The sequence below is a fragment of the Gobius niger genome, assembly GCF_951799975.1.
Source record: "Gobius niger genome assembly, chromosome: 18".
NCBI classification, from domain to species: Eukaryota; Metazoa; Chordata; class Actinopteri; order Gobiiformes; family Gobiidae; genus Gobius; species Gobius niger.
In genome coordinates, this window is record NC_136869.1 from 20,940,616 (window position 1) to 20,968,259 (window position 27,644).

Below are 27,644 nucleotides of genomic sequence, written 5' to 3' on the forward strand. Positions count from 1 at the left end.
GCAGAATAATAATAATAATAATAAAAAAAGGACATTATCCACCTTCGTCCATCTATAAAACTAATGAGTTGGTGGTTTTCTCCATTAGGATTAACAGTCCTGTCCTCTGTGTGCCCGTACGGGGGAGGGGGTCGGGTCTTATGAGCCCAGACACATGACACACGTCCAGCCAGAAGTCAGCCAGAGGTCAGCCAGTGATGGGCTCTGATACAGAGGTTTTTTTTAGATTTGTCTGCTTTAAACAGTTAAGACGCCCAACCAAAACCAGCTTATAAACAGCTTTCTGACCTCTTTTGCTCACAAAACAGTTGAAACACCCACTGAATCTAAGCCCTGGATAAAGAGGGTCTGACCGGGACAAGCTCGGCAAAACATCCTACACTTCTACTACAGAGCAGAGACAATGACTCAAGAACCTTCATCTAGAATCCTGTTACTGTTATTATATGGAACATTCTGTGCACAGAGCCTATTGACAATGAAGCGAATTGAATTGAATATTGCATAACAATAACACATACATCCCATAACATAGTTACAAAATGGGAGTTCCATGAAGAAGTCCTCACACCCAAACTACAATTCTAAACATGTAAACATACACACATGTATTTTGTAGCGTTCAAAATTTATTTGGCGCTTGATCCTTACTCCATAGTGTCACTGGCCACCTCTTCGTAGTCCCTCTCCAGCGTCGCCATGTTCTCCCTGGCCTCCGAGAACTCGCCCTCCTCCATCCCCTCCCCTACGTACCAGTGCACGAAGGCCCTCTTGGCGTACATCAAATCAAACTTCTTGTTCAGTCTGGTCCAGGCCTCCACTATGGCTGTATTGTTAGTCAACAAACAAACCGCTCGGCGCACTTTGGCCAGGTCTCCCCCCGGCACCACTGTGGGCGGCTGATACGTGATCCCCACCTTAAACCCAGTGGGGCACCAGTCGACGAAGTTCAACATGCGCTTGGCCTTGATGCTAGCCACCGCCGAGTTCACCTCCTTGGGCACCACGTCGCCGCGGTACAGCATGCAGCAGGACATGTACTTGCCGCGCCGCGGGTCGCACTTCACCATGTGGCTGGCCGGCTGGAAGACAGCTTTTGTGATTTCATTCACGGTCAGCTGCTCGTGGTAAGCCCTTTCCGAAGACATCACGGGCGCCATGGCGGTCAGCGGGAAATGGATGCGAGGAAACGGCACCAGGTTGGTCTGCAAGTCCAACAAGTTGACGTTCAAAGCGCCGCTGAACCGCAGCGAGGCGGTGATGTTGGAGACGAGCTGGCTCAGCAGCCGGTTCAGGTTGAAGTACATGGGCCGTGTGATGTTGAGGTTGCGGTGGCAGATGTCGTAGAGCGCCTCATTGTCCATGATGAAGGTGCAGTCGGAGACGTCCATGGTGCTGTTGGTGATGAGGATGGAGTTGTAGGGCTCGACGACGGCGGTGGAGAGCTGCGGGGAGGGGTAGATGGCGAACTGGATCTTGGTCTGCTTGCTGTAATCGGTGGCCAGGTTCTCCATGAGGAGAGAGGTGAAGCCTGAGCCGGTGCCGCCACCGAAGCTGTGGAAGATGAGGAAGCCCTGGAGAGCCGTGCACTGCTCGCTCTGTGAGAATCAACAAAATGGAGATTTAAAAGATCAGTCAAGACACTGAACCTGTCAATGGAGACTCAAAGCATTAACACATTCCCGGCCAGGATTCTCCAACTATTTTTTACCTTGTGTGACGTTCACCTTAAAGTCAGTCACCAAAGTAATATTTCAAGTAAATTGACATACTGTATTTTGGCTGATTCTATCAGAACGATACACAGTATGGAGGTCTGGAGGATCTTCAAAATGTAAACAAACAGATCGTTTTAGGCATTAAGTTTAGTCTTGAGTTGAGTTTAGTCTGGGCTCAAAAGAGCCAAGTTGGCTCTAGTGCCAGTTTATTTATGAAGCACATTTCATGTCAGAGACAACTCAATGTCAACAACACCAAACCTAAATATACAACAATGACAATAAAAACAATCACATTATTATTCATTAAAATGCATTAGTTATAATACATTAAATTGCTATTGGCAGCAGTAAATAGGCATGCATTCAGTCTGGACTGAGTCAGAGTTGAGGCCTGTCTAACGTCCTCATAGAGACTGCTCCAGACCTTTGCTGCATGAAACTGAAACGCAGCCTCACCGTGTTTAGTCGTGACGCTAGGAACCACCAGGAGACCCCTCCCTGAGGATCTCAAGGCCTGAGGTGGTTCCTACGGCCTATAACATGTCAGCTATATATTTGTGGTGTCCGACCATGAAGAGACTTGTAGCAGAGATATTTTAAAGCCTATTCTCTGAGCGACAGGAAGCCAGTGCAGAGACCGGAGCACTGGACTAATGTGGTCGTATTTCCTGGTTCTGGTCAGGACTCGAGCAGCAGCACTTTGTTGGATGAGCTGCAGCTGTTTAACAGCTCATTTAGAGAGGCCATGTGAGCAGGCCAGTACAACAGTCTAGAGACTATTAACTATACTAAACTAAGAAAATAGACTGGAGACAAACGCATTAATTAATCTCTCCAAGTCTGGTTTAGATACTGTGTTTTTATATCAGTGTGTTTTAGATGGTAATAGGCTGCTGATATAATTGACTGATTGATTTAAAATTCAGGTCTGAGTCCATGATTACCTCTAGATTTGTAACTTGAGTCTTTGGTTCTAGTGAAACATGTTCATGTTTATGATCTTTTGCTACTTTTTGGGACTGAGCTGTGACTGAGCTTAAACGAGGTGATCCAATCAGCAGAAAATGTCAAACCCAGAAATGCAGCCCAGAAACATAACAGACTAATATGTGCTAATGTTAGTGTAAATAACATTAGCACAGTTATATCAATAAGGAACAAGTCTGTTCAAATTGTTGAAGAGAGCAGCTTGTTTTGGCCAATCACAACAAAGTTCTAAAACATCCCAAGTTACCCCTGTAGTTATGTTGTCTAAAAGTGGTAAAAGCAATCTGAAACAGCGCACTCACCAGTATACGGACCCTGTCCATGACTCTCTCGATCATCTCGCCTCCAATGGTGTAGTGTCCGCGAGCGTAGTTGTTGGCCGCGTCCTCCTTCCCTGATATGAGCTGATCTGGGTGGTACAGCTGACGGTACGCCCCTGTTCGTATTTCATCTGCAGGACACCACACACTTTATCAAATGAACAAGCACTTGATAGACCTAAGGCTATGCAGAAACGACTTGGTGTTCACTCAAACTTAAAGCAGACATGTAAAATAGAACTTCCCCTCCTTTAAAGCCAGCCTTACCAACTACAGTGGGCTCCAGGTCCACCAGCACTCCCCGGGGCACCTGCTTGCCCGTCCCGGTCTCACTGAAGAAGGTGTGGAAGGACATGTCGTCTGGGTTGTGGACGCTTTGGGAGGGCATCTGACCGTCCCGCTGGATACCGTGCTCCAAACAGTACAGCTCCCAGCAGGAGTTCCCGATCTGGACGCCCGCCTGGCCCACGTGCAGCGAGATGCACTCCCTCTGTGGAAGAACACGAGAAAAGGTTCAGACAGACAATACAAGCTAGAAAAGTCACTTCACAGCACACATATAAAGCAATATGCTGTTGAAAAGTGCAGGGAAGGGAAAGGGAAAGGACATGTTTGAAACTGTCAGTGTGTGTGGAAGGACATGGTCTAATTATTAGATAGATACTGATCAGTTTCTGTTGACTTTAAGTACATGGAAAACCGCCGACTATTCACAAATCGACTGTTCTGTGTTACCATGGAGATCAGCTGTGATAAATCAGTTTTAATAAACTGACATTGCTCCCTGAAAGTTGTGCTTATAAGCACTGACATATTACAAATGCACCCAGGGCCTTTAATAATCACATCAATAATATATTTTATGACACAATCACAAATGCTAACCTATAAATGTGCACCAGAAGGACTGTGGTCAGACAGAGCAGACTGCTACGCTACATCGACATTCTTCATAAACATGTTAGTTTGTAGAGACTCACTGTGCTGTGAGGGATCCCACAGTGCAGGACACTCATGATCCGCTCTTATTGGACAGTTCTTTGTATAAAACAACCCCAGAGTCAAACCCCCTCCCACAAAACCAATTTCCCTTCCCCACAGTTTCAAAAGAATACAGACCAGCCATGAATGACTGGTCACATGACTGTAGCACCATCCCCATGGTAACGTGATCAGCGTGTTCTGTGTTATGAAAGCTGTGCTAAAGAGGAAATATGTTGACAAATACTTAATATAAAAACATATTTGCCGCTGCTTTTGGTCATTGTGTGAAATTACCTTCAATAGGAAACTGATGTGGAACTCCCAACTCGTGGAAGGCAGGGTACACTGGGACTATGTCTCCGAGCTGGCCTGGTGTCGCCTCGGGGTCCCCCCAGAACAGCTGGAGGAGGTGTGTGTGGATCGGGAAGTCTGGGCATCTCTGCTGAGACTGCTGCCCCCGCGACCCGGGATGAAGCGGAACAAAATGGATGGATGGAGACATCTGATGTTTCTGTCTATTTTATTTCTATTTTCTATGAGTAGTTAGTGGTGTCTTGCTAGTGGACGTCTTTAGCTTTGATTTGACCATTCGCGGTGGCAATAAGCTTTTACAATGTCCAAAGATCCGGTGTTTCATTCATTTTTCACTAAGATCTTGAATTGATGATGGGAGAGTGTGACCACTGTGCTAAGCCTTCCTCAGCACATCCTAAAGATTCTCAGTGGAGTCAACATTTGGACTGATGTCCAATCCGTTTGTGAAAGTTCTGCCGCATGCTCCCTGAGCCACTCTTTCACTATGTGAGCCTGATGAATCCTGGCATTGTCATCTTTATGCCCGTGCCATCAGGGAAGACGAAATCCATTAAATAATAACCTGGCCCTTCAGGACGTCGGCTGATCTCATTCTTTGGGCGCATGCTGTAATCAAATTAAATCTAGATATACAGTCCTTCAGATTTAATTCAAAACATGCTACGTGACGTTATATTGAAGGCTGTGACAATAAATAAGCAGGCCTATTTACCTTTGCTGTTTTGGGCCATGTAGACAGAGCACCAGACTCTGGTACTGGTATTATGGTATGCTTCAGTAGTGTTTGTACAGTGCAATGACATCAGAGTGAGTGAGTGCAGCACCAAAGGACCATCTCCAGGTCTTAATATAGGGTTTCCGCGGGGCATTGAAAAGCATTAATGGAATTATGCCATAATCAAGGCCTTAAATGTCATTAAAAAGCATTCAATCTACATTTCTTAGAAAATGATGACATTTCTCAACAACCTTTACTGCATAAGTTCATTGAAAATACCAGAATTATTGTCGAAAACATATTCGGCAGCAGTTTTGGCATGAATTGACCACATTTTGTTGCTCAAAAGTTGCCAGTTTCTTTCCTCTGTTTCATGAAATGTCTCCAAAGCTTAAGAAATGAAATGTGCGGTAATTGTTTTCTGCGTACAATGTGCAGTGCCATGTTGTCATCTCTCACCAACACTCCGTATACTGCTACACACACGTCCTGTTCTACTTATATCCGGGGCCTATAGAGAGGGGAAGTCTGCGGTGGTGCGCTGGCTTTTGCACACGTCAGCGCGGCTTGGCACACTCCTCCACAGCTCCAGAGAATTACAGGCCAGAGACGCGCTCCATTGTCCCGGCGATGGAGCCTGGTGCTGTGGTGTCCCCGCTCCGTCCACCCCTCATGTGTGTGCGTGACCGCGGAACTGCTCCTCTTCTCTGCCCGACTTTCCACTGCTTATTTCCACCTCTCGTAAATAGGTTTATGCCCCCTATTTTCCCCTCACAAACACTGCTACTGTGTTGCTCCACTTAAAGCCGCACTGTGGAACATTTTCACCCAATAACTGCGCTGAAATACAGGCTTTTTTTGTTACAGGAGCTTTTGTTGGTGGAAAAATACCACCAAAAGCATCTGCGTCCACAGACCTGACACATCACCAGCTCTCCATGGAGATGCAGCTGTTTTGCTGTTGATAGTTACAGACCATCTATCTGAGCCTGTTCCCACAAATATGTTCAATATTTTAGCCGTCGAAGCAGTTAAAATGGAACGTTCTATCACAATACAAATGAATAGGGAATCCAGGCGCAATGGTTTCTTTCGGGTGCTCCCGTTTCCCCTATTGCTGAAAAAATGGGCGAATCCTCCAGCCAGGTGATACTGACCATCAACCTGGCCCCACATCTGGATATGGGTCCCTGGGCGCTGCAGTGTGGTCGTTCACTGCTCCATACCTGTTGCCCCAGTGGCATCGGAGGATGGGGGACACATTTCCTTACGGGGACAATAAAATATGCCTTTAAAGGTGCATTATGCAACTTTTTATGTGAGAAACAAAAGTGATATCTGTGCGTATTTGACCTTGTAGTGGCCCAGAGCTGAATGAGTGGTCAGCATGGCGCTTTTACTTCTCATCACAGTGGTCTCTGCAACTCTCCAGGATCAATTGTTTTGTTGGTTTTCTGGTGAGAAGGTCCGTCAGCAGTGAAAACCTTCCAAACAATTGATCCTGGAGCGTTGTAGAGACCACTGTGATGGAAAGTAAAGCCGCCATGCTGACCACTCATACAGCCGCTGGGCCACTACAAGGTCAAATACGCACAAATATAAAAAGAAAATAGCATAATGCACCTTTAATGTTATTCACATCACTGGCATATTTATTTATCTTATGAGTTTTACAACAGTAGCAACGTACGACCTGGACAGCTCCACAGTGTGGCTTCAAAGGTCAATGTTGTTCTGTTGGCTTCAACAAATCCGGACCTCCAGCAGCTCTGGGGCGGTTTGCAGCCGAGTGTGTAGCGGCCGGGATGAGGATCAGCAACTCCAAATCCGAGGCCATGGTTCTCCACCGGAAAAAGGTGCTTCCCCTCTTCAGGTCGGTGGGGAGTCCTTGCCTCAAGTGGAGGAGTTCAAGAATCTCAAGGTCTTGTTAAGGGTCTTGTTCATGATGGATGGATGGATGGATGGATGGGTGGGTGGGTGGGTGGATGGATGGATGGATGGATGGATGGATGGATGGATGGATGGATGGATGGATGGATGGATGGGTGGACTTCAAGGGTCCCATGTTCCATCATCCACCTGGAGTTGCATTCTGTTTCATTCAGTCATTAATTTTGTTTGAACTGTTCATGGCGACGACTCTAATTCAACCTCACATGACCTGCACTTCTGCACTTTACAGTTTGCTTTCATTTGAAAGGCTCGAACAACGAGGACCGGGGGGTGACTTGGGTTTGAAAAACCAACTCCTCCACAACTCTGCGTACAGGATCTTTCACGTATACAAAAGCAATTTAAAAAAGTACACAGAAGCACTGCAGGACCTTTCAGAAATAATTGTACGCTTGACTTTTCCATTTGCCTATAAAGTTCTCTTCTAAATCGCACAGGCGGCGAGTTGTGGGTGCTAGCTGTGTAAAATCACACATGTGGAAGAGGTTTGTTTGTCTGTATGGGGCCCTATTACCGCTCATGTGCTAGATATTATCCCTGGCTGTTTCCCTCATAAACCAGGCTCCACAGCAAAAGCCGCGCTCACAATGACAAGAAGACCCACCGTTTCCTCGTTCGACAAATTAGTCGGAGGTTGCTCTGATCTGCAGCTACTGTGTCCAATGAACTCTGGGGGCTGAGATAAAGCAGCTGAGGCAGGCCTCCTTTACAAATGCCAGCACAGTGCAAGAAACATACGAGAACATTGTGGCCGGAATGAGCAAACGTCATGAAAAGAACATCTATCCCAACTCTTAAGCTTCATGGCCATCCATCATCCTTTTGGGGTTGTATTGCAGACAGTGGCACAGGGAACATTTCATGGGTATAGAACGAAGAATGGATTCAATACAGTTCCAACAATTTCTGGAGGAAAACGCGACACCATCTATGAACAAGTGTGAAGTCAAATAGCGGGTGGCTTCTACAAACGGTAATGATCTCAAACACAGCTCGAAATGCATGATGGACGACATCAAGAGGTGCAGTCTGAAGGTTTCTCTGTGGTCTCATTCAAAGTCTCCTGACCTAAACACCAGGGAAGATCTGTTGATGGATCAGTCCGTGCATGACAGGCTAGAAATCTCTTAGTTCTGGAAGGAATCCCTCAAATTTGAATTGACAGACTTTGCCTATAGAAAAGAGTTTGAAGCAATGGGCGCTGGCTGCTCTGCTTTATGCCCACGACACTGGGGGCCGCCATTGCTGTAGTACCTCCATATCGCCGCTAGTGCCCCATTGAAAAGCATTGGAGTTTAGACACCTTAAAAACAACTTTAACGCCTGGTTTCAATTTTTTCAACACTAGACTAGGCTAGATATTCCTCCTGAGATAACGCTGGGTTAGTCACAATTTAAGAAACCAGGCTGGTTTTCGTAAGAAGAATTTTTGAAATCTCGTACTTAATGAGGGTCGGACTGTTAGCATTAGCAAGCTACATGTCACGCAAGGGCAGAGTCTACAGTGAAGATCCCGCCCGTATGTCCTTTTTAGGAACATGCTTCGTCAGAGTTGGGGAGGGGGAGTCTGTAAATTTGCCATGAATTCCCCCACGGCCGTAGTCATTATGGTAAACGGGGAGGAGTGAGCAGAAGACATTAATATACAGTCTATGGTTTGAAGCCATATTGGGGACTACTTTGCAGGTTCCTAGCATTTGCACTGGCCTTCTTTACTTGTTTTTCAAAATGTAAAAGATGAAAATGAAACATTTGGAGCTTCATTTCATTTCATCTTTCTCACTTGCTCCATTGTTCACATTAATAAAAATGTTGCTGTTTTTATTGCAACTTCTGACTCTCCCAGACTTTTTTTTTTCCTTGTAGGGGCAGGGAAACGTGTCATCGACATCCGTCCCGTCCTTCAACCGATGGTGGGAAAGCACTCAAATTGTTTACTGAAGTACAAGAACATACTGAATACAATAATTTAAGTACAAAAGGACGCAGATTTCTGAATGTATCCAGTGTCTCATACCACCTGGCTGAAGCAGGGACGACCGCGGCAGTTCCTGGAGGCCAATCTCCAGGTTTTCAGCCTGGATCACGGTCAGCACGAGCTGGAGGTTTTGACCTTGTTTTCACTCTGTTCATCAGCTGCATGTGCAACCCATAAAGATGCATTATCAAGAAACCGCATCTTTTCACTCCACAATGCTTCAACTTCTTAAAACACACAATAGCGAAATCACAGCGTCAGGAAGGAAGACCTTGAAGACATTTTGGTCAGCACTGTTGTATTATATTTGCCTTATTTTTGATGATCATGAGCTCCAGATAAAAAACACCTAAAAGTTAGAATTTGCTGACGTCTTTGATGTTTTTATCCCCCTGCGAGTCTGCCATAAATAAAAAAAACTGAAAAACAATACTCGATTACAACTGCGCTTGATGAGAACCCTTTGTTGAACGTCATACTTTCTGCCCTCGCGGCTATTTCTGTAAAGAGTAGCTTTAACCCGATTTTATATTTCCTGCATCCAGCGACCGCAAAGTACTGTAACAGAATCCAACAGCAAAACAGTCCGCATTATTTCATGAAGACGAAGAAGAAGAAAAAAAAGGTTCTGGCGGCACTGCAGCAGCGAGCCCACATCTCTGCGCAAACAATGGGCCGACTCCTGAAGTGTTATCCACATAAAACTGAGCTTTCCATCGTAAAGAGGCCCGTCTTTGTGTTTGCAGCGCTCTGTGGCGAGAGAGAGGGAGCCCGGCCTGGGAACGTGACTCATAGGAATCTTCAAAACCGCTCCAACGTTTCATATTTTTTTCCCATGCGAAACTGGTCTACGCTCACTGTCCACTTTGGGTAGAGGCGGCTTTCGAAAGAGGGAGAGGAGAGAGAGTGCAGTTATATGGATCTGAGTGGTGTCGCCATGCAGATTTGAGTTAGAGGAGGTGCCTTTATGTTGTGCCCCGTCTGAAAAGATCTGCAGTTTTCACCTTCGGGCAATGTCATTAAGCGCCACATGACCTGGCATCAAACTGGCAACCTCCGGCAGCCGCAATAATCCTTTGTCTACAGACTTTACACAATGCATCCAACAATTAGCTACAATTAGTCGCTCGCTCTGCTGAAACCCTCTGAGTTTGCGGTCGCTGAAAGCTGTGAGTGAAAGTAGTTTCCTGATTCTTTTGCTTGTGCTTTGGTGACAGTGGAATAGTTTTAATACCTTTCTCTGACACTTGACGCAAACCTGGCACTGCCTTCCCTCCGGCCTCTCCCGGATATTATTTCAAAATGTTTTAGTGGGCAGTACCTCGAGTCATGATAAAATCCCGTTTAAAACACATTTGTAATCGAGTGTGTGTGTTTTTTTTATTGTGTCCGTGTTTTCATATGTTTATTGAAGCGTAGAATTCCTCTGATCCGAATGCCTGGGCTCGGGAAAGGCATTTCAAACCGTAGCGGCTGCATCGTCATAAAGCTTTTCCGCCTCATCACTGATTCCACAAGCGGATTTATGTATTTTTTTTACTTGGCAAGTCAACATTACTGAACGATTCCTTTTATAATTCACTTCTCTAGACATCCTTCTCTTCTTTGCATTGTGGCACCTGTCCCAATACGATCGCTGTTATTGTTTACTTCCGCAATTTCCGCCGGATGTTTTGGTGCATGGTCGGCAACAGCTGATGCATACAGGCCTCTAACTCGGTTTTATAAAATGATAGATCTGTTACAGCGCAAGAGAAGCAATGCCCTGTTTCTGGACATTGTTTTTGCCGATCAAAGGATTTTAATGCAATTTTTATCAAATATGAAAGCGTAAAATGCCTACCGCGGCCAACGGATGTGACGACATCGCGATCGCTCGTATTCATGTCCTGATTAGGGCCCGTCCCGCCTCCACCAGTTAAAGCTCAGTGACTCTGGAGGCCGACGTCTCATTATTCCGAAAATGTCCCATTAAGTAGGAGTTGAAAAATAAAATTAGGTTCAGGCAAGAGTCCACTGACCTTAAGGTGAGGGCCTGTGGTTGCATATGGCTCTCTGATCCACAACACAACTGGGTTAGAGATGTCGGACCAATGGCACATCTGCTCAATGGTACATTTTCAGAATAATGAGACGTCGGACCAATGGCATGGCACCACTGGGAGGAAGGAGTCGAGGAGTAGTACAGCAGTCAAGAAAAAAAAATGACACAGACCATCGTATTTGGAGCAACAGAACCTCACCTCCAGTACATCATAAAGACACAAGTGAAACGAAAGAACCATCTGAAAAGAGCACAACTGCTCCTAAAAGCTTTAGGACAAGCAGCAGCTGTGGTTTGAAATGCCTTTTCTCGAGCCCAGGCATTCGGCTCAGAAGAATTATACGCTTCAATAAACTTCTGAAGCAGTAAAGAACACACTGGATTACAAACATGTTTTCAAGGGGATTTTACCATGACATGATCACTGGACAGAAACTCAAACCAACCGCACAATATTGTTGGATATTGTTATATATCTGGGAGAGATGCAGGAGGGAACAAAGTGGGAAGATATTAAACTATTTTCATTCACATCTTCGCCAGGTTTCCTCCAGGGAATCTTCTCCTGTGGCTGTTTTTAGCACTGCGGCCACAGCAACAAAAAAGGTCCTATGTGTCCCCTTATTGAAGCAACTGCACAGTGAAGGAGTGGGAGGAGCTTATTCTAACTCGCTCAGAGGACCAGGAAGTGAAACAAATGGATTTTTTTGTTTTCAGCTGTTTTGGATCAAAATCACATTTTCTAACCAACAAAGTGCGTTTTGGAAAAAGCATTCTACCTTCTCTTTAAACTCCGAAACCGAACCCTGTTTCCACGTGGGCCGGATGGTTGAGTTCCATTGGGGCACAGCGGTACCAGGGAACCGTGGCACTTTCTCTGCTCGACTCCACTAAGTTGTGACCCTCTGTGACCCTCTTCGTGGAGCTTGTGATGATGTTGGTGGTGTGTTTGCAGCTTTCCAAGGGCCTGCAGCTCTGGGAGATGCGGTGTTGGAACGTCATGCTGATCTGTGCTTCCTCCGTGTCCATCCCACACACATCCTGACTGCTCCCTGCCTGGGCCCGGGCCTGGTTCCCCTGCTCTCCCCCTCAGTGTGTGTGTGTGTGTGTGTGTGTGTGTCCTGGACCTCAACATTGGTGACTCATCAGTGGGTTTGGGCTTGTTCTGACCGGGGCAGAGGAGAGGGGCCAGTAAAGACGCCCATGCTGCAAACATGAAGAGATGATGATGGTTAGGAAATAAAAAAGATCACACTGTGCTTCGCTCAGTGTGATTTCTCTTGGAAATATTTCATAAACAATGAGCTGTGTCCAAAGAGGTAAACACGTTCTAATGAGATTTTGTTTTTACTACAAAAGCTATGTTTATTTAAAGAATACTTCCCTGTTTACACTGCGTGCACAGTTGTTACGCAAGTGACTTTTTCGACCCTATTGTTATTTTTCTTCACCTTTTCAAACTCCGAACTGTGTCAAAGTGAAAGACTGTTGGATTGGAGCGTCCCAGGTGATGTCCGTCAGTGCAATGTGGCCAAAGCAGCGCCAGAGGAAAGGAAAGAGATCAAACTCTCGTCAAAAAATGTTAAGAGCTGGTCAGACGGATGCAGAACTCTTGAAATAAAAAAAATAAAAAAAGGATTGGTTGAGTATCACCGAACCATCAAACGCAGCATGGAAATCTCGCGGGACCAAAACAAGAGCTGCCGTCTGGGTCAGCGGGGTCTCCAAGAGCAACTGCAGAGGCTACTTGGCCCTGTGCATGATGGGAAAACGGCCGCCTGAAATTTTCAGTGTGTGTGGAAGTGCTTGCTGGACAAAAAGGCAGTTTGGTTTAATCTCTAAAAGTGAGATTCTGGTCAGTTTCTGCCTGCTTTAAGTCCATAGAAAGCTCGTATCCCCCAATATGGTGCTGACTGTCCTTTGCGTTACCATGGAGATATGTCAAATAGTTGCCAATAAAAGGTCCCAGGTTCGACTCCAGGGCCAGTTGAATCTTCCTGTGTGTCTCTGTTCCTCTGTCTTGTTGTGGCTCCTCCGACTGCTTTGGTTTTCCACAATCCATAATGCACAATCGGCTCATTCTAAAGTTAGGTTCAGATCAAATGTTTGCATGGTTGGATCTTAACGCATGAAGGCCGTTACTGCAGCTCAACAACCCAAACATGCATTTTTGTTTATCTATTTTTTTGCCTTTGCCATCAGGACGTTGGAGCTTGGAACCTTGTTAAAGCAGTACTAAGAAACTTGTTTACCTTAATAAATCCTTTCCGTAGTCCCTGTGGGGGTAATACAAGTGTTAACGGGATGATTGGGGGTCTTTCATCTCCCCTGGTGTCTCTGGCCAGAAAACCACATTTGAAACTTGACTGCCACCGGGCCGGGAGGCACCAATACACACTAATGGAATCACGAAGAAGAAGCTAACAGGCTAACGGGCAAAGCTAGCTGCGGGTTTGTGTAATTGGATGTACAATATCCCTCTCTCCCTTCGCCTTTTCTGTCACGGACAATTTATAAAGTAAAAAAAAATCGCAACTTGCTACGACTCCTGCAGTTGCGCTTATGGCCTCCAGGGGCACGAGTTACTCAGTACTGCTTTAAGTTCCAACCATGCAAAATTTAACTTTTGGTTGTGACCATTTTTCAAGTGGTCTTATAGATCTTATACACTACCCACTGCTTCTGACAGGTTTCCCCAGCGGTTTTGAAGGATGGGCTAGCCAGGGTTAGCAAGTTGGAGAATTACATTTCTCTACAGGGACACTGAAGTATATCTTTACCGTGTGGTTCTCAAACTTTTCACCAAGTCCCAACAGCCAGGACTAGGACAAGATCGAACCAGGACTAAGTGCAGTGGATGTCACCAGACTGCAGACTTCACTCGAGTACGTATTTCTGGTTTGTGATCATCACCTTCTGAACGCTGCAGCTGGCGACCGTATCTCACTCATCTCCCACCGATCACTCTCTGCAAATTCCTCCATCTCGGATCCGCCATATCTTAGACCAAACCTGCCCCAGCGGAACAATAGTCAATGAAACACTTCCCCGAACAAATGGACTGCGTTAAACCTCCCCTCTCCTCCTCCATCATCACCGCCTCTGCTTTCCCGATACTTTCCCCTCATTACGTGTAACGGTTGGTAAATAAAGCCCAGGCCCGTCCTCGTTCCAGATGGGGCCGAGAGGAGGAGCGCCTCGGGGAGGAGCGCCCCCGGCTCCTGGGTGGTATCCATATGTCGAGAGGCCGTTTGCTCAGCGTCACATCAGCGCTGACGTAAGAGCGCGGCGGACGGAGGTGATGGAGGAGAAGCAGAGGTCCAGGCGGGGGGATCCGTCATGAGGACATTGTGGCGGAGCGTGTTTGGTGAAGTTATCGGTGGGACTGGGTCGGAAAAACATGTTTTTTTTAACTTTTTTTTGAGAGGCAGAGGACTGGAGCGTAATGTAACCACAAAACGGAGTGATTTATGCACCGCTTTCCACACGCCGTCTGCTTCGACTCCGTGTATGTGGTTCCCTGACTGTGGTGCAGGCTTCACAAACACTACATTTAGGCCGGGTTTAGTCAAGGTTTAGTTTCGATTTTGTATTTCCAAGTTATTGATACAGTATATCCAGCCAGCAGCTTGAGAACGACCAGCACCCAAAGTTGGTAACAGTTTGTAACAGGATACGGATAATAATGAAAACAAAGCCAACTATTTTTCCCAGCACCATTTCTGAATTGAAAAAAATAAGAAATAAACATCACACAATGGTTTGCATTCAATTTCTTTTTTTGGACATGCGGGACAGTACAGCATAAAGAGCGGGGAGAGATATTCTGCACACTGTTGGAGCTAGGACGTTTAGTTTCAATTGATTTATTTTAATGCAATACACGTGGCTAATACCAAGCCAGTTCAGCTCTCTGAGGAAAATGATTTGGGCATATCAGTTCTATTTCATCCCTTCTGTCCGCCATTGTCTGCCAGGGATCCGGAATTCATAGAACCATAGTTACTGTCCATGTAACTGTCGTTTTAAAGCTATGAATATTAATATCCTACAGTTACAGCTGAACCTGCGTTGCTTTAGCTGCTTAATAGTGATGGGATTCATGGCTCTTTTCGGATAGCCGATTCTTTGGGATACGTTCATTTGAAAGAGCCGTTCAAAAGAGTTTAATAACGCCAGGCAAATCGCTCACAATGTCTAAGATGTGATTGACTAAAGGCAGATGATTTAAAATATAAATCATCTTAGAAAAAGGAATCTCCCGCACACTGTCAATCTTCCCAAAAGTGAGATTTATTTTAAGCGTAGTACAACGTTTCGGCAACTAGACCTGAAGCAAAGCATCTGCTCTTAAAAAATTACAGTAGTAGTAGTAGTAGTAGTAGTTTATTTGAGCAATTTACATTCTTTATTTACATCACTACACAAAATGACAACTCAAAAAGGACTAGGCTGAAGCAAGAAAGCTTACAAGTGTCTACCCCATATTCAAAAGTGATTTACTTTCACGCAATTCAGAATAATAGAATTGAATACAAAACGTAATATATCCTTTTAATAAAAAAAGGTCCTCAAAAGGCTCCATAGCACTTTAAATATGCATGACTGAAACGCATGTGTGCAGCTGCAGGCAATTCCCAATGGGGGTAATGAAAACGGTAATGTTGGGACTGAAATTTACGCTTTGATGTTTGTGAATCAAATCTTGTGCCACAACTAATAAAAATGACGCTGCAACTGTCTGACAAATCATTTTTAGTGCATTTGATTTTGACTTTAGTGCAAAAAGCTTTCATTTGTGTGGCCTGCTCCACTGTCAGGCTGATTCTTGTGTTCGTTCTGGGACGTTCTGGGTAAAATTGACTTTTTCGAACTTCAAAACATGTACAATAGGTTCCCCTCTGGAGACAGGACTCCTCTGTGAAAGAGATTCTTAATCTCAGATGGACTTTCCTGGTTAAATAAAGGTCAAACAAAAAGAGCTAGTCGGTCATGAATCGCTACTGCTTAGTTTGACTATATAAGAACCTGCCGTTCCCCATTTGAACGCTAAGAACCTCCTGAGTGTGAGTCAGTAAGCTTTAACTACTAGCACTAATCAGGACTTGACTGGGGCCAAGAGCTGAGTGTGGAAGTGAGGAGGCCCCTTTAATTCCAAAGTGTTTTGAAACATAGGATCTGGCAGCAATAATTGTCAGGCTCATTCTGTTTTTTTATTGGATAACCAAAAAGTAGACTTATTTATGAAATACTTTTACATCTTGTGAAATGCTTTTTGCAATTGTGAATAAATCAACTATGCTTTTGTTATAGATAAAAACAATATTTATACACTTACCCTTTAAGTTTTAGCCAATGCCATGTTTATTGTCATGTGAGGGTTACTTGTGTTGTGAACCTTTAAACCCTTATGCACTTCCAACAGAGATGGTTAAGTATTCTTAAATACATCCTGCAGCCGCTCCCCCCGCCAGTGAAGTGTTTATTTGACTAAACTGTTTGGACAGAAATGATCTTAATATGATTAAGTGAAGCGGGGTGTTTGCATTACGACCTCTTTATTTTTTGCCTAAACAACATTCCCAGAAAATGCCATTTAGGGCCCTCCGCCGCGCAGGAAATGAGCGTTTGAATTGACAGAACACTTCCTGTCCCGCTGTGTGCCACCCGGGCGCCAACAGGGAGGTGGCGCGGATCATGTAACGCTCTTCGGGACCGATTTGGGTCAAGCGCCTTGACACGGAAATGAGATTTTTGCTTGTTGTTTTTCCTCCCGAAACGGCTGCTCGACAGTGCACGAGCTGTGGTGACCCTGAACTCTGGACTTTCTGCAGCTACACCCAAAGCTGACGGCAACCCGGGACATGGAGTCACTGAAAAAGAGCAGACCACGACTAAAAGCACTGCTCAACAAAAGGAAAGGGAAATTGCAACAGAAGAATGAATTCAAACAAATGTGTACTCAAGTGTATTAGAAAACAATAACACAAAGACATTAGTGTATGTGTTCCAAGTGTCTACTTTCAAAGCTAATGTGCAAAAGTGGGAAAATCAATTATTGCAAAGGAAAGTTGATCCAGAACACATGTGACTGTGTGGGCCAATCCCCAATAACATCGGCGACTTTCGCTCACACATTTGGAACAGAAAGTGCTCGAGACTTGTGTTTGTTTTGTGTCAGAAAGTAGAGTTTTTAACCTCTTAACTCCCGCCTGAACCGAGAGCATTTTCTCCAGTTCAGCTTTAACCCAAATCTAAATCTAAATGGATATTTTTCCTCACGTAATTTTTGGGGGGGGGTTTTCAACTAATTTTTGTAACTTTTTTGTATTTTTTTTTGTTTCATAGTAAATTTTTTGTCACATGTTTCGTAATTTTTTTGTAATTTTTTTGCAATTTTTTTGTAATTTTTTTGTAATTTTTTTGTAATTTTTTCGTAATTTGTTTGTAATTTTTTTGTAATTTTTTTGTCCTTTTTTTGTAATTTTTTTGTGACATTTTTGCCACTTTTTATTAATTTTTTCGTCAATTTTTTGTACAATTTTCATCATTTTTTGTCACTTTCTGTCACTTTTTTGGTCAATTTTTTGTCATTTTTTTGTAAATTTTTTGTCAATTTTTGTCACTTTTCATAATTTTTTTTTGTCCATTTTTTGTCCATTTTTGGTCATTTTTTGGTCAATTTTTGTGACATTTTTGCCACTTTTTCATCATTTGTCAATTTTTTGTCAATTTTTGTCACTTTTTCATAATTTTTTTTGGTCCATTTTTTGTCCATTTTTTGTCCATTTTTGTCCATTTTTTGTCCGTTTTTTTGTCTAAGTTTTTTCACTTTTTTGTCACATTTCCATCATCGTTTTCGTCTCAGTTTTGTCGCTATTTTCACACCTTTTTCCCAGAAGCTTTTGGACTGGGGTAAAGCCAAACTGGAGAAAATGTGCTCGGTTCAGGTGGGAGTTAAGGGGTTGAGCTTTTGCACGAGGCTGATCCTTCTGCATTATTGATCTCGCGCTAAAATGAGAGAATGTTCACGTCAAAGGCGGCTTCCCTCTGATATACAACTGCTGTGCACGTGTTTCATGATTGTGCATGCGTCTTCATTCGGGCCCGACCAATATGGATTTTTGGGGTCTGATATGACGGGGGTTGGCATGGCCGATATTTAAAGGCGCACTGCGTGACATTTTGGACTACTCATGCCATCAGTGCAAAACATGCTCCCAATGCCAGAATATAACATACTGTTTTTGCAGCGGGTAATCAAAGAATGGATCTGGATGAGGACCTTACCTATATAAATCTCAAATTCTGCTGACTTTAGTCACATCTCCATGGAGACGAGCTGGAGACGTCCCCACTCCCGGTATAGTTACAGTCGTGTCTTAGGGGAGCTGAGCCTCTCACAGCAAAGGCTCATATTTGTTTCTACATTTATGCGGTATTTTTTTTTAATCTCTCAAATAGTGTATAGTGAATAAACATGTATTAGAGGTTTCAATCATAGAAATATATAAAAAATATATCTAATGGAGGTCACCCGATATGGGTTTTTCTAAGGCCAACGTGCAAAAAAAAAAAAAAAGCTATTAGAAGTTGATTGCAGCAGTTTAAAGGAATAGGCCACCGTTAGGCCACCACAACAGCAAGGGGTTTGGTGAAGCTTTCTCTCATCCATGAAGCGTCATCACTAATGCTCTTTCATCAGCAGGCGGGATAATAGTGACCCAGTAGGAGGAGTATGACTTGTTATGGTACCACCCATCTTTATCCTTAAAGGAATAGGCCAGCGTTTTTACATACTGAGATATGTTCTTACCTTAGCTTTGACGAGTTCTTTAGGACCTGTCTGGTCTTCACCCGTGCCTTCAGTCACGTAAACACAGAACAGACGGCGTTAGCATTTAGCCTCTCCCTCTCTCCACTATAGCTCCAAAACAGGTCAAGATAGAAGCTACCAAGCTCTTCCACGTTTTCCCTATTTAAATATGGTTACGTGAAGTGTTCCACTACAAAGCATAATCACACAAAATTAAACAATGTGGATTTTCTAAGCGGATAAAAGGGGGAACTATATTGTAAGGCGTAATAATACCAGGAGTAACTTGGCATCCGCACAGTAAAGTGAAGATTACTGCGCGGATTTCGAACTACTCCTGGTATTATTAGAGCTTGGTAGCTTCTATCTTGACCTGTTTTGGAGCTATAGTGGAGAGAGGGAGAGGCTAAATGCTAACGCCGTCTGCGCTGTGTTTACGTGACTGAAGGCACGGGGGAAGATCAGACAGGTCCTAAAGAACTCGTCAAAGCTAAGGTAAGAACATATCTCAGTATGGAAAAACGATGGCCTATTCCTTTAAGGATAAAGATGGGTGGTACCATAACAAGTCATACTCCTCCTACTGGGTCACTATTATCCCGCCGGCTGATGAAAGAGCATTAGTGATGACGCTTCATGGATGAGAGAAAGCTTCACCAAACCCCTTGCTGTCTTGTAAGAGTCACTGTCTCACGTATAAATATGGGTAATGCAGGTAAAGTGGTGCCATGGTAACCGTCCAGGCCAGGGGCATGTACGTATCTCCAACGCATTTCCTTTTCCCGAACCTTGATCAGTTAATCCCTCCCAGTCGGTGCGGCTTCACTGAATGGACAATTGTCTGCAAACACAGGGCGGCCGATGGATTTGAGATCTTTTGTACTGACCGCAATTACGTCCATTATGGGCACAGGTAGCTCCGTGAGAAAGAAGGTGTCATGGCGCTCGCTCGCTCGCACCGCCACAGACACAGACACACCTCGCCCCACCACCGAGAGGCAGACAATAGAACGCCTTATTATTCTTTCAAAGTCGATCCGCCGTGCTCTGCAGACATGATAAAAGTCCATGGGGATTTTTTTCCTATTTTCCCCGTCACTCCGGTCTGCCACTTATCCAGCCCGACATGGCCCGGGACATAGCCCTATTGTTGGCTGGATGTGTGGGAGTCAGTGATGTGTCATCAGACCCACTGAGCAGCAGACAGGAGCGTCTCCATTGTTCTCATGCCACTAATTGTTGTGTCTCCGCGTAGGTGTGGGATTCACCTGTTTATTCATTGTGAAAGAAGGAAAATGGTCGGTTTTTACTCGGCATGATGGCCTTGTGGTTGAGACGGGCACTATAGGGGTCGTCCCATATTTCGGTGTTTGCAACGGGCCTTTCGCTGTAAATAAGCGCAGGTTCTGGCCATTGGAATGATTTGTAACCTTTAAGACAGTCGCTTGAATATGGATGGATATCTGCTGGGCAATGGCACATAGAGACGACCGCACAAAGGAAAGAGAGATTTTGTTTTTGTCACATATCTGCTTTGTTTAGGCTGGATAAAAAGCCAGTGTTTTGTACTAGAGCAGGGGTGGCCAACCCGCGGCTCTCGAGCCGCATGCGGCTCTTGGCCAATCAGAGTGCGGCTCTTTGCATGATTGGAGATGTTTAATACAATGCGGCTCTTTGCAAAATAATTGGTAAATATTTCCCATAAACTGTAACAGTCTTTGACCAAAAATCCAACCATAGTCCTACAGACCCTGTTTCCATCTCTACATGAATGAGAGTCTGTATCTCCCTCCTTTTCGATGCGGCGTGTAAAAGGTGCCCGTGCAGCCTCACTCAAAGCGGGATGTAGGTTAAACAACAGGCGGGCAGATCGTGGCACTAGGATTAGCTTCTGTGCTTTTCAGATTTCTGATCAGCTACTCTTTATTTGATGTAATTTGGCCACATATTCACAGAAAAAGATCAAAATTAGGAAATGGAAAAAAGCGGAGCTCTTTTGAAGCGTATGATGCGAAGCGCGACATTGCGTATCGCGGAAATACGCAAAGTCGTGACTTTTCTTTCACATGTGACAGAGACTGTAACAGATGCAACTTAAAACAGACTCTCAGATCCTCCAGAGGCTCCTGGTTAAAGTTCATGAACTTTATGCAGCCTAGAGTGCGTTCTCTGCACAGTCCAGTCAGGACGAAGCTGCAGGCACTGAGCGCACAGGCCAGGGGCGAATCAGAGAAGGGGGCTCAGTGGGCAGGGCCCCACATACAAACACACCCCAGCATTAAAATAAATAAATAAATAACAATAATCTAATTCTGTCTCAGTCAGAGCTGAAAGCACAAAATGTCATTTAATATACATGTATTTCAATCTTGTTGAGGAGTAAAACCATTCAATCTAACACAATTATTTAAAAAAAGAAAGAAAAAGGCATAAAGTTATAGTTTATTGTGATTAAATAAAACGGTCACATTCTATTTAATCACAGTAAACGACCGCCCCGGAATCTCGCTAATGGTCGGTGCCTTTGTGGCTCTTCACAGGATCAAGGTTGAAAATTTCGGCTCTTGGTCTCTGACTGGTTGGCCACCCCTGTACTAGAGAGTCACTTTTACTTATTTCTTAGATCAGTTTGAGGTAACTTGATAACCTCCCAACTTTTCATGGATTTTTCTGTAAAGCCATTGATGTCAGTGATAGGATTAGGCAAGCAAAACGAGTGTCAAAGCTGTAGCTGCTGTCATGCTGTTTCTCACTAAAAGTACCTGCCACACACCCTGACTGTTTACGAAAACAGCATTTTCATGCACACAATAGACTCATTATTCTCTAATGCTGTTCACTAATGAGTCTAAACCGGTTAGTGAGGACTTCTGGGGGGACATTTTTAATATTCCCAGCGTTTATTCAGCTATGAAGCTACCCCAAAAAAACAAAGCCACATTTTCAAAAACTAAACACGATCCAAAATCCCCTCTGAAAAAATCTTTGTTGCTCATACGTCAACAAAATTAAGCCATACATTTCATTCTGGCTCAATCCGTCAGTAGATTTTCTCGCTGAGTTTTTCAATTTTGTCCATTTTTGTGCACAAAATGCTCTTTTTTTATATATATATAGATTTTTTTAAATGAAAATATAGAATTACATGGAAAAAAACTTGCAGTACATTTGTTTTCTCATATTCATATCAGTAATGTTCAGCAAAAGTTTCAAATTGACAACTCTAAATATCATTTTTTCCTCTATTCGCCTGAAATGTCTCGCTTTATTGGGCTTTATTGCTGACTCTCTCAGCAGGAGTGCTCACCAACACAGATTTAGTCCCAGTTATGAAGAATGATTGAGAGAAATGGGTCTGTTGTGTATATTGAAAAAGTTCAGCACATGAAAAATGGGAGCAAAGATATATTTCTGTTCAGTGGAAATTCTAGCAAAGCACAGTTTGTCTTCTCTTTGACAAACTGCTTGCAAACATGGATCTGAGAAGCCCTAGAGAAGGTTTACGGACAGTTCCTTCTATGATGCAATCCAATCCAGCATGCACAGATTGCTTTTTGATGAGAGAGCAATGTTAACGACATGGCTAAAAGCTCAAAAAATAACTTGTTTTCGATGATATGTGCAAATAAAAGTGTAACATAAGCCAGTAAACAACCAACCATGTCCATAGTGGTCGACTTTACCCTCCAACGACCTCTAAAAAGCCAGTGCGAGAACTCCTCTCCCTCCCTTCTCCTTTCCTTTGGACCTGCCTGATTCGTGTGGAAAGTGAGCGGCCCGTGGATCGAGATGAAGGCGGTGGGCGGGGCTTTCGGGAGAAGTGGGCAGAGCTTCACCAACGGAGGGGGCGGCGTGTTTTTCTAACATTTCCAGCCTCTTACAACAAGTTCAGTCACAGTTCACGAAACAGGGCACCTTCGTTCGGCTGAAAGAGGAGAACATCTGCCGCCCCCATTGTGTCCTTGAGCAAGACACTTTCATTTTATGCCACTCTTTGAACCACTTGAAAACACGGCTTGTTCCAAAAGTCTGATCTGTGTCATAGGTCAACCACGTAACTTGTTGGAAGTTCAAAGGGTTTCCGGTTGAGTGTCCTTTTTCTCACGTTTTGGGCTGCAATCGGAAAGCCCTGGGAAATTTTTGGACCTGGCAACGCAGCCCTGTTATAAACTGGAACCGTAGACACTGGCACGGAGTCTGGAGATGTCGGCCAAAACATGGAGTCACAGCCAGTATCCCGTTCCCCTGCAGTTCTTTGGCGTAGTTCGCTCGTGTCAAGTCCTGGTCAGAGCGAGTCGATGGATGTTTTCACTAAAACAGTCGTCATGCAAACTCCACTTTAGGCCATGTCAGTAGTTAATGCTGCCATTTTGAAGACCACAATGGAAATTATCCTGTACTACAACATGCAACAATATCTCTACCCCAGATGAAAAGGAAACTTATTGACAGTAGCATTTTGCATGTGATCGTCATCATTGCTCAAGACGATAAAGAGATTTCCCCAGAGAGCACGTTTTTAAACAAAGCAGCATGTGGTTATGTTTACGAGGCCAAGACTTAGCAGCGCTATCAGTCCAGCTACAGCGGGATTTACCAAAGTTCTGCTTCCAAAACCTTTCTCTGTGAATGTTACAGTTTGTCATGTCAACAGAGCCTAAGCCTGAGCCAGTGTTTAAGCTGCTCAAGACGTTAGCATTTAGCATCGACGCGATAAGCACATCTGCAGCTCAAATCTATGCTCAGCTCTGACCTCTGTCACATGTTCTGTCCAAGGCTAGATGTTTGGAGTGAGGTTCAGAGCTTGCCCTTGGAGGCGTTTTTAACATAGAACTAAAAAGGAGAAGCGGCGTTTGCGGACAGGTAGCTAGAAGGCTAGTGCTGGAGACTTTTCAGAGTCTGCTCAATGTTTTTTCCCTACAGCCGTTAGCTTTAGCCACCAATCATTGTAAATTATGAACGATCCAGATGTTTTCAGCTGTTGTCCACCCATCGACCACAATCAGGTGAGCTCAAAGCCTTGTTCGAACTCATTCATGAATGTATAGACCTTGCAAAAACAAGAGAACATCGTCTGCATAGAGGCTGATTTTGTGTTCATCGTTTTGTGTGTGGATTCCTTTGATTTGGTTGTTTTGACGTATTGCTGCGGCGAGTGGTTCGATGGAGACTAAAAACAGTAATGGTGAGAGTGAGCATCCCTGGCGGTTCCCACGGTGTAAGGTAAAGGGCCGTGATATAAGACCATTTGTGACAACTGTGGCGGTAGGTGATGTGTAGAGAATTCTTATCCAATCAATGAATGACTCCCCGAAGCCAAACCTCCCCAGAGCAGCAAACAGGAAGGTCCAGTCGTCCAGTTGATCAGGGTGAATGATTGTTGGGATTACCTTCTCTAAGCGAAGTGCGAGTGTTTTGGCAATGATTTTTGTGTCTGCGTTGATGAGGGAAATAGGCCTATAGCTGGAGGGCAGTGTTGGGTCTTTATTGGGTTTGAGGAGGAGTGATATAATGGCAGAGATGTGTATTGGGAGTTTGGAATTTTGTTTGGATTCCTGGACCGTACGCATGAATAGTGGAGATATAATAGACCAAAAGTGTTTATAGAACTCAGCAGGGAAGCCGTCGGGACCGGGGGATTTATTATTGGGCATGTGTTTTAGAGCAGCACTAAGTTCTGTTTCTGTGATGGGTGTATCCAAGCTCGATATTTGGTTTCGAGTGAGTGTTGGTAAATTGATGTTGTTAAGGAAGGCTCGTATATGTTCTTGGTTTGGTTGAGTCTCGGAGGAATATAATGTACTGTAGAACTTGTGAATAGGGATGTCACGGTAACCGGTGTTGCGGTAAACCCCGGTAAAAATTTTGACGGTGAAAATGACCGTCTTGTTTTGTGTTTTTATTATTATCTCGGTGAATAACCGCACCCGCGGTGTAGGCACGGTGAGCCTCACCAGCCACCGTCTCATCTGCTGCAGTTTCCGCGCATGCGCACGTTGTTGTTTGCAACTCAAACAAAACTTTCTCGAAGCTGGAATCATGTCCGACACGACAACGCGCAGGATCTATCAGCCTCAGAGTTCAGTTTGCGGAGCGTGCAGGAAAAAGTGTCTCCAAATGCAGCAATACTTCGAACCTCTGACTCTCCTGCGTGACCGTCTCCCACAGCTCTATAGCAGTAAGTTAACATTAGCGTTTTAGCTGAAATGCTGATGTGGGACTTTGGGTTGAGGGAGAATGTAACGAGTCGCCTCATAGTGCGGCTGCAGCGCCACCACCAGTACATAAACATGTCGCGGATACCTCCGCACGATGGCACAATGCGTTACGGGGCTCCCGGTGGCAGATTGCAATAGATTCACTCTCGCCGCAGTTTTATGAATTTAATAATGATGGTATTTCCCAAATCTGCAAAGTGAAAGCTCACTGGAAGGACAACAACAATGTTCCTGATATAGACGGTTTATCTTCGTTTCTGACGCTATAAATAGTCCATGTAAAACCCTCGAAACATCAACAACACATCGTTATAGTTCCTTTACTTTGATGTGAAAAGGCTTTGTCTGTATTTTTTTATGTAACAAGCACTGTTAAACTTTTTTGAAACAATTTCAATTTGTGTAGGACTATCAATGCTTTCTGAACATATTAAGACACATTTTAAAAAAATACCGCGATAATACCGAAAACCGTGATAATTTGGGCCACAATAACCGTGAGGTAAAATTTTCATACCGTGACAGCCCTACTTGTGAAAGATCTCATTTATTTCTTTGTATGGTGTAAAAGGCTTCCCTGCTGAGATATATAGACCTTTTGAAATTTTACTTCAGATACAAATTATTGTCTTCCTAGCTCAACGGCTAAATGACCGTTACTCATCATATATGTTAACGATAAAGAAACCACCGAAATAAAGTGCTGTCAGCAACTCTCCAGGCAGTTTGTAAGGTTCTCATCATCAGTTTTCTTTGCGTATCAGCTCTGCCCATCTGCAGGTGATGCTCTATATTTGGATGTTGCATCTTGCCTTCAGTGACAGTGGAGATGCATAGTTTGACACGACACTTGCTAGAGCTCTCCAAAATGGCAGCCACACCTTCAGACATGTATGTATTAGCGTAAACCATGCATAAAATCAATTCAGAACCTCATCTACCTCGTGCTTTCATGGTTTGAGAACAGGACGAGTCAGGCTCCACAGCTTTAAAGTGACAAACAAATTCAAGCCTAGTACCTGCCACCTTCAGTCAACTTTCAGATTCTCTCCACAGAGCCCTCACGAAGTAATGACCCGATCAACCTGACTTCACATTGGTCCAGTTGCTACGCTTGATTATCAGCTTTGTCCTTTACCTCTTCGGCCCATCTCGCATCTTGAAATCCATCCTACCAAAGTGGGTGAACTCCGGTGCGAGGTAGAAGGTGCTTGAACACCTGAGTGGCGATGGGTCACTTCCCCTCCTCTGTGTCGGGTCGTCTGAGGGGCAGCCGTGGAGGGTGTGGGCGCAGACAGAATCTCCAGCCCTGACGCCTCCACACAACAAGGCTCTGTTCGCTTGTAATCCTCCGCTCCGGCCCCGCTCCAGCCCGGGACACTTGATAGCAGAAGATAATGGAGGCGCGGGACCAGACAGGGAGGCTGCTGCCAGGGGCTTTTCCTTCTCCGCAGCAGAAGGCAGCAGTTAGGCATGGCGGGATGGTCGCGTCAGGAGAGAGGGTGCTCCTGTCCAGCCATGAGCTCATCTCTCCAGGGGCTAATGCTAAATCTAGAGCATAGGAGGGACGATGCAGAGAAATCAAGGGTCACTGGGTCAGTTTTAGAACCGCACAAGACGACCTGATGTTGACGGCCAACGTTTCGTGATCGAGTCGGGATTGAAGTTGAAGTTGGAGAAAGGATTTGGTCAATGATGTAATGCAGGCCATCTAAAGAAACATCATCATTGTTAGTGGATTCTAGCGGATGTCTGATTGCTGCAGACAACATTATATTCATACCAGTACGTTCAGATTCATACAGCACAAGGCCATCATCTATCTGACCACAAAACGTCCCTTCGCAGCCATGTTAATACCCAATGGCATGAAACGAGAGTGAAATCCGCCAACTCAAGCCAAACCGGTGCCTTTTTTTGAAAACGGACATTAAATACAATCATTTATCCTTTTTCCGAGCCAAACTTCTGTCCCCAAAGTCGACGGCACATAAATGCGGCCCTTTCAGGCGTGCACATGCGGTATGTGCTCAGGTAAACCGCAGTGGGGGCAGCGGTGCCAGAGCTGACAGAGAAATGAAGGATTGTACAATGTAAGGTCAAAGTGTGGACGTCTGAATGCTGACAGTAACCAATGAGGCAATGGAGAAAGAGCGGCTGGGTTTTTCCACACGACTGCACGGAGACGCTGGGATATAGGGGACAAACGTATAGAGGCTTAGACCGGGTTTCCTGTGCTCTCCAAGATTGTTTTTTTTATATAAACTTGCTCGGTTAGGAGTCAGAAATTTGGTGATGTTTGTGCTGGTGAATTGGGAGTTTTTGTGTCCATGTTTGGGAGATGCACTGGACTTTGAGAGGGGCTGCTCTAAGGGAATAGATATTTTTATTCTCATATATTCCAACCCCTCACATCCGAAATATGTCCAAGATTATGTGTCCGGAAGTTGGGACTAACAGTCCATCATCAGTATAAATGGCATAATTATAGAAATATTTGCGGGACGGGGGAATCACAATGTAAAAAGCAAGAATTGAAAAAACTAGAATAAGCAGTGGAAAGGAGAAATATTGCGCTGGAGCCTGAGGA

The 27,644-nt window shown here is 44.5% G+C and overlaps 1 protein-coding gene across 1 annotated transcript; it reads right to left on the reverse strand.

Annotated features, from left to right (window-relative positions):
• Positions 1 to 647: 647 nt before the first annotated feature.
• On the reverse strand, positions 648 to 26,529 carry LOC306977822 (tubulin alpha-1C chain-like; the record flags this gene model as incomplete). The annotated part of the gene is made up of 4 exons (XM_079576263.1): positions 648 to 1,598; positions 3,011 to 3,159; positions 3,296 to 3,518; positions 26,230 to 26,529. 4 exons carry the CDS (start codon positions 26,527 to 26,529, stop codon positions 648 to 650), a joined length of 1,623 nt encoding a protein of 540 aa, XP_079432389.1.
• Positions 26,530 to 27,644: the final 1,115 nt, after the last annotated feature.